This window comes from Rhagoletis pomonella, unplaced genomic scaffold, assembly GCF_013731165.1.
Source record: "Rhagoletis pomonella isolate Grant_MI unplaced genomic scaffold, Rhpom_1.0 Rhpom_scaffold_04004, whole genome shotgun sequence".
Classification (NCBI taxonomy): Eukaryota; Metazoa; Arthropoda; class Insecta; order Diptera; family Tephritidae; genus Rhagoletis; species Rhagoletis pomonella.
In genome coordinates this window covers 1-18,282 of record NW_023462555.1, presented here as the reverse complement: position 1 = coordinate 18,282, position 18,282 = coordinate 1, and the positions used below count along the sequence as shown (strand labels likewise).

At 33.6% G+C, this 18,282-nt stretch overlaps 1 protein-coding gene across 3 annotated transcripts; it reads right to left on the bottom strand.

The window, feature by feature from the left end:
* Nucleotides 1-266: 266 nt before the first annotated feature.
* Nucleotides 267-18,223, bottom strand: LOC118754490. Of its 3 annotated transcripts, none has more exons than XM_036489366.1 (5): nucleotides 17,959-18,223; nucleotides 17,426-17,857; nucleotides 3,247-3,354; nucleotides 2,069-2,238; nucleotides 267-413 (listed from the first exon to the last, which is right to left on the bottom strand). In XM_036489366.1, the coding sequence occupies exons 2-5, from the start codon at nucleotides 17,577-17,579 to the stop codon at nucleotides 330-332; spliced, it is 516 nt and encodes a 171-aa protein (XP_036345259.1). In that variant the 5' UTR covers nucleotides 17,580-17,857; nucleotides 17,959-18,223; the 3' UTR covers nucleotides 267-329. The 3 variants fall into 3 exon arrangements, with proteins under 3 accessions (XP_036345259.1, XP_036345258.1, XP_036345257.1); XM_036489365.1 differs by having other exon boundaries at nucleotides 17,426-17,852; XM_036489364.1 differs by having other exon boundaries at nucleotides 17,426-18,223.
* Between the last annotated feature and the right edge of the window lie 59 nt (nucleotides 18,224-18,282).

The window sequence follows — 18,282 nt, the reverse complement described above, 5'->3', positions numbered from 1 at the left end:
TTTTGCGATAACGTTACTTGAAATTTTGCTTAAGTGTTAACTTTTTTTGTTAACAATTCCCTCAGTTTTAAAGTTCGAACGGTAAGTGGTACGGATTTTCTGAAACGAAACGAAACGAAACGTCACAGTTCCGATGGTTTTAAATTTAAGAGAATATTTATTACCATTATTTACGGAGGAAGCAACTATAAATAAACATAAAGAAAATACATGCACGTAAATACATAATGAAATATATGCACATCAATGGCATAAATACATATAAGTAAATCGATACATATGTACATATATTTCAGATTACACAAATTTTGAATTTATTTATTTGGTATTTACATAATAACAACTGGTATTTTAAAGCAAATTACTTCAAGATTATTTTGGTTTACAGCCATCCAAGTCATCGTGCCACGTATCTGGAAAACAATAAATATTTTGTTTCAGCAAATTATTATTTACAAACTCAATTATGAAAGTGATCCACGGTATGACATTAATTGCCCTTAAATCATACCGTTACCTTAATTCGCAAAGGCACTAACCAACACTTTCTTCGAAAGTGCGTTTTCACATATTTTGGCAGGTGGCAAGAAACTCCGCTATTTTCGGGATTTGTAATTTGCACTGATGGCAATAATAGAAACTTCTTTTCTTGGCCAGTATTGGTTATATTTTTTTTTTTTTAATAATTAATATTTTTTTTTTATAAATGTGTAGCTCATTATATATATAACACCGCGCGATAGTAAATTTTATACACAAATATCAATATATTCTCGAAACCATGGGCCAAATATAGTAAAATTGCGTTTTTAGTTTTTCACTCTGACGTCAGTAATTCAAAAATGATTTAAAAAATTTAGAGAAATGTGCTTAGAGAAGAAGTATGGGTATAAAATTAATGAGGAAAGCCTGTAGAATTTAAACAGATTCAAGTTGCTGGTGCAGAAGGGCTGGTAAATATTGAAAATGTCATTTTAAAATTTTATCCTTGAAATTTCGCAATATTTGTTTTTGAAAAAATTATATGTTAACTCGATAACATCCTCGAATTTCGTTCTCAGCTTTCGTTGTCAGCTTAAAAATTACCTATTCGTCCTTGTGAATTCAAAAAATGTGTGAAAGCAGCGCAGTTTTTCTCGTGTACGTGTGAAAGCAGAAGAGAAAAATTTGGCAGGCGTGCCTATGAAATGGCCACCCTTGCTTTATGCATTTAAAAAATGGGTGCAAACACTCTGCCTTTTACGAAATTAGTAACCGGTACTAGGAACTCGACGTTTTCGAAATAGGTAACCGGTACAAAAGAGATTTAATTTTTAAAATAACCATAAAAGACGTCGCTCTCCTCGATATAGGTAACCGGTACTAAAAATTACAAATAATAATTAAAAAAAAATATTCGCAATAAATTTTTTGTTTTTCAATTTGATTTGTGCAAAATATTAACGCAAACGGTTTTCTGAAAGACTTCAAAATATTTAATTCGTATGCACTATTTATTTCTGCGGACGATAGGGCATAGGAAATAACTAAGGATCGCATTGACCTCCTTTTTGGCGGACAGACATGCATACAATTTTCATATTTTTTGATAATTTTTCAGTTTTAAATTTTTTGGAATAAACATTCGTCGGAATATTTTTTAAGCCAGTTTTTTTTTTTTGCTAAAAATTACTTGTACATGTTTAACTCGTCAACTTGAACGTAGTATTACGTTAATTTTTGTTTTAATTTTACAAAACCCATCTTTAAACCTTTCTAGTTCTCACAAATCGGCAGTTTATTAGGAAAATCGCACAATTTATAACTATGAACAGCATTTTAGAAATTATCGTAGAAACCGATTCGCACCGACAGAATCGCAGAAGTTTGTAAATACAATAAAAAGTTCGAAGTTTTAATGAAAATTTGCCGAGATAGGTCGATCTTCCACTCAGCGTTCGATATGTACATAAAATATTATGAAATTGTAGTATATATATCATCAATGAAATGACGCACGAAGCTTAAAAATTTAATAAATAACCGAATTGATCACTTTCATAACGATTAAATAACAAACTTTTCATACATTGGGGAGAGTATTGTTCACGAAAACTTCAGCAATATAAGACTTTCCATTGCTTTCGTCAATTAAACAATTATCGTTGTCGTCGCAAGACTCTGGAGTGATAGCAGCATCTGTTTTGACTGCATTGAAGATCCAACGTACCTTATGTTTTAGAAATGCTACATCCTCTTCTGCAAAATAATAAATACCGGTTTATTTTATAGCTTTCGTGGAAGTAGTTTCGCATAAGTAGGAAAATAATATGCACATAAAGTGTTTTATATTGCAATAAATCTGCACTACTGCCGCAAACTCCTGCCGCCCACAAAGTCTTAACTGGAGCATGATTTTGAACTTAATCTCGCAATTAAGAAAACATTTTTTAAAATTAATTAGTTAATAAATTTCATTAAAGCAATTATTTATTGCGTTTTTTTCTTCAAATTAGCAGTACTGCTACAGTATTACTGCAGTTTTTCTTGTACATATGTATATTAAGCGGAAATTTTGCACGTATACATTTTATAGTGAGTGTTCAAAATATTCATATGTACATATGTATGTATGTACATATAGTGCTGAGTATTAATAATTTTTATTGTTAACTCCTTCAAAAACTGACGAAAATCAAAAACATGATCTACATTATTATATCGTCACCTGAAATGCAAAATAACGTATCATCATCGTCACTGAAATACAAAAAAGTCGCAACTAAAAAAAAATTCAAAATTCGCTTTTTGATTGCTGTGATGGATTTCATCATGGGTGCGTTCAGAAATGCATCAAGCCAAAGCATCAGTATCTTTTATTTCTAAACTATAATTAATGGAAATGTTTTATTTACGCAACTTAGTTCCAATTCGGCTTATATCCGTGGTTACGCATATTTGACATTTCTATCAATTATAGTTTAGAAATAAAAGAGACTGATGCTTTGGCTTGATGCAATTCTGAACGCACCCTATTGCGGTTACCTTCGGCGTGAGTAATTTATTTATAGTTATTATTCATGTTTTATTTCTATTACTAATCGAACAAAATATTTCACATCCTTTTCTTTACATATGAAAATTAAACTGAAATTATATATAAAAATTTAGTGAAGATTTCATTAAAAATTGCGCAGAACGACATAAAAAACAAAAAATTCAAATCAAACATGTCCCAGACGAGAAAAAATTAGTAATAATACTTACCGTTATCATCAAAAATCACTTTTACTGTTACCGTCGAACCACGCGACATTGGGCAAGGGATCGTAGAACAGCTGGAAACGCTGACGTATAGTAGATCATAATGAGAACCTAAAAAAGAACAAGTATTTAGTATAAATGTATACATAAGTATGTATATCGTCGATCCACTCAAATTTTACAGGAGGGGGAGAAAAACAGTTTTTCTTTGAAGGCATTGCCTCGATAGGCGGTATTTTCTCCAGCTATTATTTTACAAATCTGCTGGTTCAATAACGATTTTTATGCATAAATCTCAATGCCTGAAGTTCAGGGCCACAAAGTCTAATTTTTGCCACAACGGCGTTTTAGGCGGTTTTTCAACTGGTCGATGGGCCAGATTTAAATTATGCTAGGCCTTAGCGACCGCCAACGACAAGTAGGACGCAGTCGAGGAAGAGTCAGATTTGTCAAAATTCTGCTTTTGGCGACAGTCCAGCCAAAACATTATATACACAGTGAAGCCCTTATGATCCCAGTTAAGCAGCGAGCATAAGATCATGCTCAACAAAAAGATTCTGTTCTAAACTACCAGGTATTAAGCGACATTAATCCGAAGAACATCCAACAGCTTTTTAAATTTTAGCCCCAATAAACCCTCCTTACTTTGAACCGATTTCGCTCCGAACATTGTAGCATGTTGAAATAGTACTCATCATCTGCACGAAGATCTGTAAAAATATGGCGGGCGGAACGGGACCAAAATCCTTTCCCGACACTCCCGATAAAACCGCAACCTCCGCAAATTCACAAAATCTTTTTTAAAAAACGATGTTTGAAATATGCTCTTTTAATGTTTTGAGACGAAAAAGAAAAATAATAATAGGAAGATGCCAGATCTTTCATTATTATTTTTATTATTTAAAATTAATTTGAAAGACATGAACATTTCTGTCAACCTTCGATCAGTTTGCAAACACGTTGAAATCTCTAATTCAAAAATATTTTTAATAGGGTTAGTACCTATTTTGAATCGTATATTTATTTTATTTTTTGTTTAAAAAAAAAGGGAAAATTTTACTATTCCTGGGTACCTAGAGAGTGCTTTCCCTATATACAAAATGTTATCCCTTAGGATAATAGTGTAAAGTTGCCACTTATTTTCGATTCTACATAATTTATCTAAAACATCGCAATATGGATACCAAATGAAAAGTTTTGTTGAGAACTTTGGTCTGAAAATATTTTCCATCTGGATTGACACGCTTCTATGTAATACGTAATTTTATTTTGTTAATTTCAATCAGCATTTTTTTTGTGTATACCCAGTGCATATACGCTGAAGATATGTACCACTCACTCCAGCGTATTTTGGAATATGGCTGCCAAATAAAATTTGGAGTAAGAAATTTACTTAATAGATATCGAAATGCATTTTTTTTCAAAGTACTTTTTTAAAGCTATCCACATCTTGAAAACTTTAAATAGTATATGCACTCCGGACAAAGTTGGGTCAACCTGGTACTGTTTACTAATGTCTCTTAATCGCTACTACCAACAGTGGTAATTTTTTTTTACCGAATAAGGGGCCATTTAATTGCTATGCAAATCTACAAAAAAAAAAAACCTTTTTAAAACTTTGACTTTTTCAATTTGTTTAACAAGTGTCACGTAATGCCAGATTGGGAATACCCGTATATCAAATTTTGTTGACATATATATCTATTTTTGCCTGAGTTATCGTGCACATCGACTTCTCTCTTCATTCTGAGCATTTTGGTACACATTAAATTATTTTACAAGGGATCTCTAATTATCTAATTCAAGAAATATTGGCTTCTAGATTAAAAGAAAAAAGCTTGGCATACTTCGTCTTGTCCTCGCTTACCACCAGACCCATTCGCTTTGCTTCCTTATCCAACTTGGAAAAGGCATAATAGAGTTCGCAGTTTTTGTTACCGATGATGTCGATGTCATCGGCATAAAGCCAGCTGTTGTAGTAAATAGTTCCTGAGTGGTTCAGTTCTGCAGCTCTTATTATCTTATCCAACATCATAATTGAAGTACGTTCTGAACATCGGTAACTAGGTCGCCATTGTTGTACTTACAGGAGTACGCCCTGGTCTTGAAACCTTTCGTAAATCGCCTAACTCTCTGGTAAAAATGTCGGGCATTTTTCCTGTCGGCCAGCATTTCAAGCTCTTCGCACTCACGTATGTTTTTCTTATAGACCGATAAAATTTGTTGGTCTAAGCACAGTTTAGGTTCCTAAGTTAAAAAAAAAAACACAGCTCCTTGGCACTAAAACCACTGTTGACCAGTCTTATTACTATCCCATATTAACGTTTTTAAACGATTATTAGTTAATGCAATTGATATTTCATTGCCAATATCTACATACTTATATCTCAATCGTTATTGATTTTAAATTTTTGAATTGACTAATACTTATGTAGAGGGTCCTATGCATGATTAACGTGGTGGCAGAAGACAATGCAAAAAACTGTCATACTTCGCCTTAACAAGCTGCAAAGATTGGCATGTCCATCCGTCACAGGATCTATAAGAACGTGTCCAACTGCGGCTCTAGAGTCGCTCCTGGGATGGAATCCTCTCCATATATTTATTCAGGAATCAGCAGCCACGAGGGAACTGCAACTTCGACTATCTAACGACGGCTTCTTCGTAAAGAAGCCTCATGCAGGTATTCTTGGGAAGATACCAGCGTTGGATATATGCGGAATCTGATTCCATGCCTAAGGAGGTCTGCTTTGGCAGAAAATTCCAAGTGATAATCCCCGATCGCGAAGATTGGGCAAATGGGCTCTCTGCCCTTGATCGCAGATATGTACACTAGTACACAGATGGATCAAGGATGGCGGACAGAGCGGGTGCAGGCATCTTTGGACCTAGCACCAAACTTACAATTCCTATGGGAAAATGGCCCACGGTGTTTCAGGCTGAAATAGTCGCAATCTTAAACTGCGCAAAATTAAACCTTGAAAAGGGTTTAAAGGGCGCTTTTTTAGTTATCTTTTCAGATAGCCAAGCAGCCATCCGGGCCCTTTCAAACAGGACTATCAAATCTAAGTTGGTTAGAGACTGCTTTAACACGCTACAGTTTTTGGCGGCCAAAAACACGGTAACATTGTGCTAGGTACCAGGCTATTCTGTAATCGAAGGCAACGAGATCGCTGATGAGTTGGCACGTGAAGGATCGCTTACTGCCTTTTCGGGACCCGAACCATTCTGTGGTCTAGTTGGTCCTCTTCGAGAGCCATAATCACTGAGTGGGTACACTCAGAACGCGGTAAGTACTGGGGAGCGGTGGGGGGCCTTAAACAGGCCAGGCTATTCGGCTACCCCTTTAACAGGAACGACATCGTCCTATAAAACAGAATTGACATCAGGTTACTTTCTTGGTATCTGACTGGTCACAACCAATTGCGGTTCCTCTTACACCGAATAGGGGCGGCATTCCGGCTCTGCCTCGAGGCCGATGAAACTTCGGAGCATATTCTCTGTAACTGTCCGGCTTTAGCCAGACAAAGACTGATTTACTTTAAATCTTCGTTGGTCGAAGCCTTTGTTATAAGGAATTCGTCTACCAAGGCCCTTTTAGGACTCATAAGGGAAGCCGAAGGTATCTTGGCCACATTGGGTTAGGGACTCCTTTATAGAGATACAAAAGATCTTTTAGGTCGCGGTGTCTCTGTTCTATTACACCCAGTAAATTAACTTACTAACTAACTAACTATGTAGAGCGTACGGAAATTAATGTTTCCAAATAAAAGTGACGGCAAATTTATGAATGAATTTTGTTAACAAATGAATTATCTTAAAAACTGCATGAGCGGATTCCGGTTTGGCCAGCCTTGGCCTGAATTATGGCCTTTAATCGGTCAACTAAGGCATACCACGCAGCCCACAAGTGGCTCTGCGGTATTTTGGTCTATTAACGGAAAAGCGTTTGTTTGAGATGCTCTATACTCTGGTATTATTTATTTACGCCACCGTCCAAAAATACGTGCAGAGAACATAATCGGCCGTTACGGTGGCCCAAGGTGGCTTTTCTCGGCACAAGAAATAATGTCTTATGTTATTGCAGATTACAATATCAATATTGTACGAGGCACGTAATAAAAGCGGCATTACTGCCGTACTGATGAAAAATTGCAACATTGTTGCAACTGCCCAACTGATAATACTTTGCTAGAAATTCACACAGAACGCGATACTTTAACAATTCGGGCGACACTGCGGTTGTGATTACAACTCGAACAAGCCCATAATTTTTCGGCTTGGTGCAAAAATGAGCTAATGATATTTTTTTAGTTAAATGCCCATTTTAATATAAGAGGGTATAAACCATATTTCGATTAACCGAACAAATTCTTTTTAATTTGTCTTTTCTCAGTCTCCATACGCACTGGCTCATTTTTGCACCATACTGTAAACTAGCGCACCATGCAATGACAATTAAACTCAAGTAGGTATCCATAAATATGTATGTACATGTAAAGATTTTTCAATAAGCAAACAGGTAAGGAAGTACGTCAATAGTGCAGAGGAACAAGCGGCAGCTTATCACCACCATAAACATATTTCGAATTAGAATATGTACATACATATGTACATATGTGCGAGTAATAGTAGTTAAATTTATGGACAGCTTTGATTGAATATTGCTTTAACCGTTTCAGTTAAATAAAATCGTAATCTGTTTAAAATCATAACCTACATCCTTACAATGTGTGTGCAAATTGATTATATATGAATGAATAAAACATATACGTACGTATATAATCTCTGCAGAAATTTTTTTGATACATTTCTAGCTGAGAAATGGCATGTACCCTGCAGTAGGGATGTACAAATAAGATCGCTGTTTCTAAAAATCGGTTTATTAAATTTGGTTAATGATTTTTTGTTTTTTTTTTTAATTTAGAGTTAATCGTTTTTTTTTTCTTTTAAACCGAAAACCGAGAAATCGGTTTTTGCATTCCCCAGGAATGGATAATTATTTTGAATTTTTTTTTTGTAAATCTTCGAGATAAGAATAAAATTTATAAATATATTATATAAATAAAAATATTGTACATTTTTACACTCCATTTGAAGTTAATAATATATTACCATATTTTATATATACGTTGAAAAAATTTTTGTTTGAGAAATTAAGTTTATTTTTGTATATGTTACCGGCCAAACCCGATCCTAGGACAAACTAGTATTTCCTGGCCGAAACTAGTTCTATCTAGATACGATACGGGGGGTGAAATAACACAAACGGCAATAACGCAAATTTGTGTTATTTCCCAATTGAATGTGAAAAAACACAAATTTGCTTTATTTCATTTCTCGTTGAGCAATAAGACCAACTTTTAAACTTAACAATTGCGTAATAAAGCAAAATAGTGCACATACATATGTAGATAGTCAAGCCAGTTACATTTGACAAAAAGTGGTACATGAAAAAGTTAAAGGGACGGATTTATTAGTATACAATTTTGAAAGTGCCCTGCGTCGCGGCGGTCCGCGTTCGATGTCGCCCTCGCGTAGAACAAATTCTCACTTTTCTCACAATACGAAAGTAGCTATAAATCAAATCAGACCATAAAAACGGATTTTCCAAATATACCGATTCCTGCGCCACCTACCGATACATTTGTTTTTGTGCATTTATTCTTTTTGTTGTAAGTACTATACGTTTTAGATATGAACCAAATTGGACAATAAATATGGGTTTTACAAGTATCTCTATACCTGCGCCACCTATCGGGGAAAATTTTTGGCGGAGTTACTCTTTTTCATGGAAGTAATATATCGTCGCCTGAAATGCAAAGAGACGTAACAACATCGTAACTGAAATGTAAAAAGTCATGACTAATGATTTTTTTTTGTTTGTAATTAGATGAAATATGATGGACATATCAATCAAAAAGTGAATTTTGAATTTTTTATTAGTTAAGTCCTTTTGCATTTCAGCGATGATGTTTGTTACATCTTTTACAATTCAGGTGACGATATGTACATTCCAAATATTATTCATATCGGACCATAAATACAGATTTAGCCGAATAAAATTCATCTTTCGCTAAGTTTGAAGTTTTGAGACTCTAGTTCATCGGGAAGTTGGTTAAAAGATTGATTGCAAGATTTCATTACACACAGGTGAATTATAATAAATGCTTGTAAAATATACATACAAGTTTTGAAAACTCTTGAAAGATTTTTAGTACAACTCCCAAACTACGTACGTAGTACATAAGTATGTACATATGTATATACATACATTAGGGAGCACTACCAAAAAAAGTTGCGGGTTTAAAATATATTTCGAAAAAATATTAGGATTTACGGGAGCTAAACCGATCTGAAAATATCTCCAGAAATCTAATTATTTTGATTTGAAGGTGATTGTTTTGGAAAAAGTATTTTTAAAAACGTATTTTATCTATAAAAAAAAAACTCGATTTAAGGGGTATTTTTAAATAGATCCGGCTAACCTAAATCCTAACATTTTTCTGAGATATTTTTGGCGGAAGTTTTAAAATAAAATAAATTTAATATGCCGATGGAAAAAACAGTACCTTTTTTTTTGTATGGAGAGTGATGAACACTAATTTATGTGGATATGTATGTACACATGTACATACAAACACATACATATGTAGCTGGGCAAGTGATATGAAGTTATCAGTAACAGGAACCCTAAATTAGGTTCTTACTTTTAAAAGAAATTTCTTTGAAATCTACATATCGCACACCGTCTTCAAAAGAGTCACAACTCAAAATTGGCATTTTTGAAATTATGGGCTAAAAATGTACATATGTAGAGCTTTTATTTGCCTTTCAGCAAAAGCTGGAGCAAATTTCTGCTATAATTTTTTAAAAAATCGCTCTGCCCATATGACTAGCATGTGCTACGCAATAATTTTTCGCATTTTCTGACGAACGTACTATTTTGAGTTGTGATTCTTTTGAAGACCGTGTGCGATATTATGAAGTAACATTTACTGGTGGTTTTCCCCATAGACTACAGAAATACGTAAGTACATGAAGCAGTGATATGAGTTTCGTTTATATAGGGTGATCCATCTAGACGTTTTTTTTTTAATTTCAAATAAAACACTTAAAACTGAGTTGGATTTCGAAATCTTTATTATTACCCGAAAGAACAATCTCTAACATTCACTTTTTTTTCTTAAATAATTTCATTCAAATGTTGGCCTCGAATACGCTGTAAGTTGCCCGTTCGGAATTACGCGAGTAATGTGGGCTTCCAAGTTTTGAATCATAGGCGGCATATCGACGAAGACTTTTGACTTCACATAACCCCAAAGAAAAAAAAAATCCAGAGTTGTAATAGGTTTGTATAGTAACATCTCCAGTAAAACATTGCAGCGCGAGCGTAAAAGCAAAATAGAGCGTAAAATTGAAAAGAAGAGAAAACTAGGCGAAAAAGTTATTGAACACGAAACTAGTAAAAACTTGCAAGTGAATAGTTGTTGCACCGTTTGATATTCCGCCGTAAACATTTTACTATTTATAATAAATCAGTTTTAAACTCTTTGCTTTACACACAAGCACTTACACAGTCCATTACATAATTAATATTTTGATTTCCACTCATTTTACTTTTGTTTGTGCTAAACCAATTCAACAAATGGCGGCTTTTGACATTTAAATTTCTAGCTAATTTCGGCTAGTAAAAATTTCACTAGCATGAATTTGAAGCTCTCCCGTGTCGTTACGCTCTCTATTCAGTGCTCGCTTGCAAATTTTTTGGGTTATCATACACTTTTCCAGTAAAAATTTGCAAGTTCCAGTACAAATTAGTACTGACTATTGGTTACTATACAAACCTAATATCACAGAATAAGTTGCTGAAATCAAAAGTTGCCAACAGCACGCGCTTCACCAAAAGTCCGTTAGCATGGTGCAGTAGCGTTCGCCATTGACGGTTATCATTTGAATTAAACTATTTTTAAAAAGTAAATAAAGTAAATGTCAGAGATGGTTATTCCGGGTAATGCAGCTGCGTTTTAAGTGTTCTTTATTTTAAATTAAAAAAGATCTAGATGGATCACCCTATTACTTTCATGTACTCTTAAAGATTGAATCAGTTTTTGTTACATTTACGTTGTTGGAAAAATATACTATTATTAAAATGGCCAAGTATGTATACTGTAGTGGTCGAGAGGTTAGTTCGATCCCTTGTCCTAGCAACATCTAAAAAATGTTTTTTTTTTTTCGAATAGCGGTCGCTGCTCAGCTGACAATGGCAAACCTCCGAGTGTACTTTTGCCATGAACAAAGCTTCTCAATAAAACCGTTTGTCTTTCGGTGGCGGCGTACAACTGTAGGTCTCTCCGCTTTGTGTTACAACGTCCAGGGCGCACACCACAATTTCGGGGAGAAGCTCATCAAAGCGCTAGCAAATGTATAAGTGCAAATATTTATATATTATTATATATGTACATATGTATACATATACTTACATATGTATGTATGTACAATTAGTAGCTAAACAGTTTACAGGAAAGCTAGACATTGGTATTTTTATATTTAAATGGTCGCCGCGAATTACGTTGTAAGCGACAATTTTCTTAGAACAGGTTTCTTTCATTTTAACGATATATGTAAATGTGCAATGTACATATTATATTAATATTTCACACTTAATTAGCAAGTTTTTCGATTACTCCTGTACCGAAAAAGTAGAAAACCAAATTAAATGAGCTTATGTATGTATGTGCGTCTTTAAACACATTTTCTTTTTATTTCTGCAAAATTATAATCTTGTCGCTTACAACGTTATTCGCAGCGACCATTCATTTAATAAAATGTGTTTTTTTTTTATTCTACAAACCGCGCAATTCTCAGCAGAATCAATTAGAATTATTGTAGCAGAATTCAGAATGAGCTTTAAGCAAGATAATTTTTTGCACACAGTTTTTTGATAACACATTTAGTTCTTAATAATGTTAATGTCGGAAAATTCCATAGGTTTCTGCTTGTACATGCATAAATATGTACATATATATGTACATATCGTCATCAACAATGCAAAAGGCACTATTTCACAAATTTGAAATTTTACAGAAGGGGTATTCCATCGTCACGGGTGGGACATTTGTACAGCAAAAATAGTTTTTCTTTTTTAATTTAAGTATAAAGTACTAAGCAATTCTACATTTTGATAAAGCTACACCTAGTTCACTAATATACGAGTTATTACCAAATACGAAAAATATTCCAACTTTATTTTATATTGGAAAATTCTGAGCTGTTTCTTCCGTCACGGGTAGGACAAAGAAAAGACACTGCTTTTTGGAGAACATATATTTTAAGGAAAGTCTGTGAATTTACTTAACATTTCTATCTGGATTAGATGTTTTACTATACAGAAAAGAACCAGCAATCCCAACAAAGCACAAACCATAATAAGAATTATTTGTTTATTATTAAAAAATTCAAAATTCTCCTGTCACGGGTGGGACAACTTTTGTCACGGGTGGGACACGTACGATTTTCATCATGAAAGGAAGCTTCTAGTGTGATCCATATCAAAGAGATTAGGTATGATAAATGTTAGAGGTCAAATACAAGATCAATTGACCTACTTTTATGACAGTGGAGTCATTGTAAGACGCACGATATACTGCTGACCCCAGGATCTATTTTAGGGGCAATAGTTATACCAAACGAAAGCTAGAAGTCGCCAGATTGATGTATTAAAACGCATGGAAGAAAGGATTATTTGCAAACGCATGAAATTTTATATGCATTTTCCTAATGCACTTCTGCACGGTGCATTTGATTGCAACGAAATTTCGAATGTGCCTTAATGATTTTCAAGTTTGTTTAGAATAGCTATGTATGTCTGACTAATACTAACTACAGGCTAAACATGTATATCGACTACTGTTATCACGTCGATAGCGATGTCTAACCTGCTGTTAGTGTTGACCAGACATTGAGTAACCGGCTTAAGAGTGGCTCGAGTTGAGTTATTTTTGGAAACTGATTTCATGGACAAATCATGCTCAATTTTAGCTATTCCTTAGAACCATAGAACGTCAGAAAAGATCTTGTGTATCGATGTCTAATCCGAAAAGTTATCTGCATTAGAATACTTGTAAGCAGATACATACATATGTATATCTTTGTCACTTAAAGGCTATTTATTGGATTGAATTTATAAGTTTCGCGAACTTCTAGATTTTCTTGGTTGGAACTTTTCAGGTAATTGTTAATATTGACTTTTGGATTGTTGTTAAGCAACCCTCATCATAGAATTCTCTGGCGTCTCTAAGATAGTAATGCTTATCTTGACTTTTCGAGCTGGCCACGCGAAATTTTTTACTACATCGCTTAGCCCACCAACAGTATTATGGTGTTTAGTCAACCTGAACTTCAGAGTTTTGTGGCATTAAACATAGGTTTGAAACGTTAAACTTATTTTTTTTATTGTTAGGCACCATTAGAAAAAAATTATAAATGATTGTCACGGGCGGGACACGATAAAACGTTTCAAAATCGCTTAAGTAGGTACTTATAATATAATAAAAGAAATGAAATAGGGCTGCTTAGTATAAACACACTCTAGTTATGAAATTATAGAAAACTCCCTAAAGTAGTAACTAAGCAATACGAAGTTTAAAACTTTTTAGTCACGGGTTGGACATGCTAAACCGTAGTGATTTTATCCTATTATATAATTTAAATGCCTATTTTTCTTCAATGCCATATTGCTTCTTCGGGGCGCAGAAAGATCGAGACATTTATTCCCCCCTTCAAAAAAATAATAACTTTGTGAATACTTGATTTTGCAGAGCCTTCTATATTAAAATATGTTGTCGTATTCAACTACTTTTCTAATGTTGAAGTTTTGAGTGTATTTACAGTGTAATAAAATAATATAACTAAATTTTTTTTCGAAAAATCGTTAATTTCAGGTATTGAGCATTGATTCATCAAGCATTCCATGTTCAATAAGCTACTCTACAATTGGACACAAAGTTTCACTTACTCATGGAATACCCCAGAAGTAAAATATTTATTTTTTTTTAGTTAAATTTTATTTAAGCATAGTATACCATTCTCAAAAAAAGCAAAGAAAAATAGAAAAGTAATTTCATGATAAAAAATATAGGAAGGTAGAACCGCTGAGAGGAATTTTTCAAATTCTCGACGTTTGCAAGCAATTTAATTTAAAATTCTACACAAACTCAAACACACATTCTCATTCTCAATCTCAAACAACAACAACTTTGAACAATTCCTGTTTTTTACTCTCAATTTTATATGATTTAAAATGTTGGCAAACTTCAAAAAAAAAAATCCGACGAATTGAGAGAACGGTTTTACCTTACTATGTTTTTTTCATGAGTTATTTTCTCTAAAAAACAGCTTCTCAAAAAAATACAATCGCCGTTCGGAGTCGGCGTAAAACGCGCCAATCTATTATTATTAATTTTCTCCGCTAAATTTTTATTAAATAAGTTTACAACTCTAAAGAAAAAAAAGCTCGTATTTTTATTTCTTCAAGCAAATTTGCCGCAAACGATTTATTCAGGTACTGTGCCTTTCCGGTAAATTTTCTTGAAGAAATAAATATATGTATGTACGAACATTTTGTTCTTGAGAGCCGTAAACTGATTTAAGAAATCCTGAAGAAAGAAAATTTCATTTCTATTTCTTGAACGTCATTTTATAAGAATTTTTCGTTTTTTTTTGAGAACTGCACATGTATTATGCTTTACATAGGAAACGCTTTGAGAACTGTTCTAAAGTTACTAAAAAATCTCGTATTTTTTTAAATAGGGCCTTAATTTTTAGCATAATGGTGTATTTGAGAGTCAAGTAATGGAATTTATAAAATAGGGTATTTTACATTGATTATAACAGAAGGATGCAAATATCGCTAGCTTAAGAGAGAAAAGTTGGCAAAAATGACAAATGACAAAGTCGAGCATTAAAAAAAAAATAATCGTATCATTACATTAAAAAAATAGTCATTAAATTCATTTCCCATGGCACTTTTTTTAAATTGCATAGATTTATTGGCATTTCAATGCCTATTGGAAATTCGGCATAAGTTTTCATAAAAAATTTACTTTTTGATGAATGCAGCAAGGAAACTAAAAACTGCATCCTTTCCAAATAGAATAAACAAATATGCAAACAAATTATATTATCTTTAAATCCTACCGAATCGGATGTAGTTTTATTTTACTTTAAGTACGTAGACATGATGGGAGTTGGGGAAGTATTTTAATTATCTCCTTCAATTTGAAAAATTGGATTTAGCGAATTTTCGGTCTAAGCTAGAGACATACATAGAATATGTATGTATGACAAAAATATTTATGTATGTCCCCATAGGTAATTTGAATTTTAAAATACAAAATTACCCGTCTTTGGATCGATTGTTGTGATTGTTATTTTTTGTTCCCACCTTAGTTAAATCTAATACTGAGTGCACCAATTAAACTAAAACAAACCATCTATTTGGGAAATCTGCAGGGTACTTAATTAGGCAAAAATCTTATTAATCGTTATCAATAAAAGGTCAGATCCAATACTTTCACTTCAGAGAGTAATTTTGCTGTTTGACATTTTTACACGATTTTGCACGAAAAGCATTCGATCAGAGCTACTTTTCGTGTAAAATGCTGTCCTCTGAAGTGAGAGTAAAAAGTGAGTAACAACAAAAAGTACGGGAACGTAATAAGCATTTTTCCAGAAAAACGACAAACAGTGATCGCTTGACACTTTTCAGGAGTTTACCAAAAGAAAAAGTTCTGGTAAAATCTTGCAACTTCATTCTCTACCCAACTCTCCAAAAATCGCTCTCATTTACAGAATTTTGGAGGGAATTGGAGTAAGGAATCATTTTTCCTGTAACTTCCTGCAAGTTCGTGTAAAAACCTGTAAGTTCATGAAGTACTGGATCAGAGCTAAAATTTAATTTTGTCGTTATAAATTTCGATTTTCAACACAAATGAGAAAATTGATTATAATTTATTATATAGCACCAATCTAAGTGATTTTCACTGCTGTGTGTGATCGGTAGCATAATTTAATGGTTTTAGCTGCCTACATAAAAGAGGTAATACCACAAAAACTTGTATCTGAACCAGGGTTGTTGCGAATATTATTCCGAACAAAAAGTCCTTTCCGGATAATAAACAAACCGCTTATCCAAATTAAACAAGTTTGCTATCAAATGAAAGAGGACTTACAATAGCTTTAAAACTGAAATGTCTAAACGAGGAAAGCCACATATTGAAAAATATTTCAATAAGTAATGTTAATTAATTACCATCTGTGAGGTATATGAATTCCTCATAAAAGCTATAAATACAGGGTGAGCCCAATAAGACCTACAAATATTTAATTTTTTAATATTATTGTTATTTTCTTGCTGCATGTTATAGATCATCTCTTGGAAAATCATAATGGATACTTACGGCAAGACCAACAACAACGACAACAATACGCTATTCGTTTTACACAATTAACCACACAAATTGATTTCCTAGATAATGTTTTGATGTCGGATGAAGCGCATTTCCAAGCAAAACTGTAGATTGTGGGGCTCTGAAAATGCAAGGGCAACACATCGGTACCAGTTACGCCCATCCAGATGCACTGTTTGGTGTGGTGTTATGGCCGATAAAGTTATCCGCACATAATTCTTTGAGAATGAGGATGAAAAGCCAGAAACGATTTCTAGGGCTTCTTACCGAACAATTATTGACAACTTTTTGCGGCCAACAGCAGAGCAGCATCCTAATTTGTGGTGCGGCTGCGCACGCTGCTTGGCAAACTAAAGACTTATGAAGTATGGTTTATTTATTTATGATATTATTTGGCCCGCCCTGTATTTTGCCCTGCGAAGACGGCAATGAGAACTTAACTTTCAAAACAAGTGTGGTCAACACCATTTTTTTTTTAACTCAGTAGGACAACCAGGGACTTTAACCAAACTGTGTCCAAACGTGAATAGTTAGGACCATTCATGTTTTGGTAGGAGTTTACATGTTAAAAAGTTCGGTGAAGAAATTTATTACAATTATGTCTCAGGTCAACTTCTATTTAAATTAAAAAAAAAAAATGTTATAAGCGATATTCTGTTGGAATTTTTCAATGACAATACGTAATCAATTAAAGGTGGTATAATTACACTTACCGCAGTCTTCAAAGGGCAGAGTATGCAAGCTTAAAAATTTCCTGTAAATTGCTTTTGACGCAGATTGTAGACCGAGCGAACGTCCAGCCGTTAATGCGATCGATATCATCTCGTAGAGATATAATAGTATAAAGTAAAAAAACTTTAAACGCATTGTTTACTACTTTCGTTGCTTTCGTCGATGTCTATGATAATACGTTTAGCTTTGGCTTTTCACAAACTACTAATAATGCACACAAATTAGGAATGGTAGTATGTAATAAAATATTTCTTTTTAGCACAGCAGAATGTACATATAACGCTCCATACATAACTGGCGAAAGTGGGCTGATTAGCCAACAGTTTTGCACCTGCTTCGGTAGCTATTTTTAATGACAGTAATTGATTGATTGCTTTACGGTTTTGTTTTGTTTTTTTCCTTCTTATTCTTTTCTAATCAGCAATGCAGTTCATTGATTTCATTTGGCGAATAAAAAGCGACTCCAGTCAGTAGGGAAGATAATAAAATGAAATAGATAATGAAAAAAACTTACGGCTACTATTGCTTCCAAACTGGTTTCCTCTTGTTTGAAGTAACATTTGTTTAGTTATTTTTACTTATGCTATATTTTGATTACAGTGTTTATTAATAATAAATGTTGGTGTACATCATCGTTGGGTTTTGGATTCATTCCATTATGCCTTTGAGATAGTTTGTGGTCTTGATAAATCGAAAATCTGCTCGTAGTTGTATAAACTGCCGCACTACCGATTTATCCAAATAATTCTAAAAGAAAAATTAAATGTTTAGATAACCAGCTTGTTTTGAAAAATAATCAAAAAACGGTGATTTTCTACGCCACATATTAAAAAAAAAA

Excerpts from the sequence above, each read along its gene's own strand:
- LOC118754490 (XM_036489364.1), bottom strand. The coding sequence starts at position 17,579 with ATGCGTTTAAAGTTTTTTTACTTTATACTATTATATCTCTACGAGATG. Across the intron at positions 2,239-3,246 it reads AGTGATTTTTGATGATAACG|AAGAGGATGTAGCATTTCTA; the intron begins GTAAGTATTATT and ends ATTATTTTGCAG. Across the intron at positions 414-2,068 it reads TGAACAATACTCTCCCCAAT|ATACGTGGCACGATGACTTG; the intron begins GTATGAAAAGTT and ends ATTGTTTTCCAG.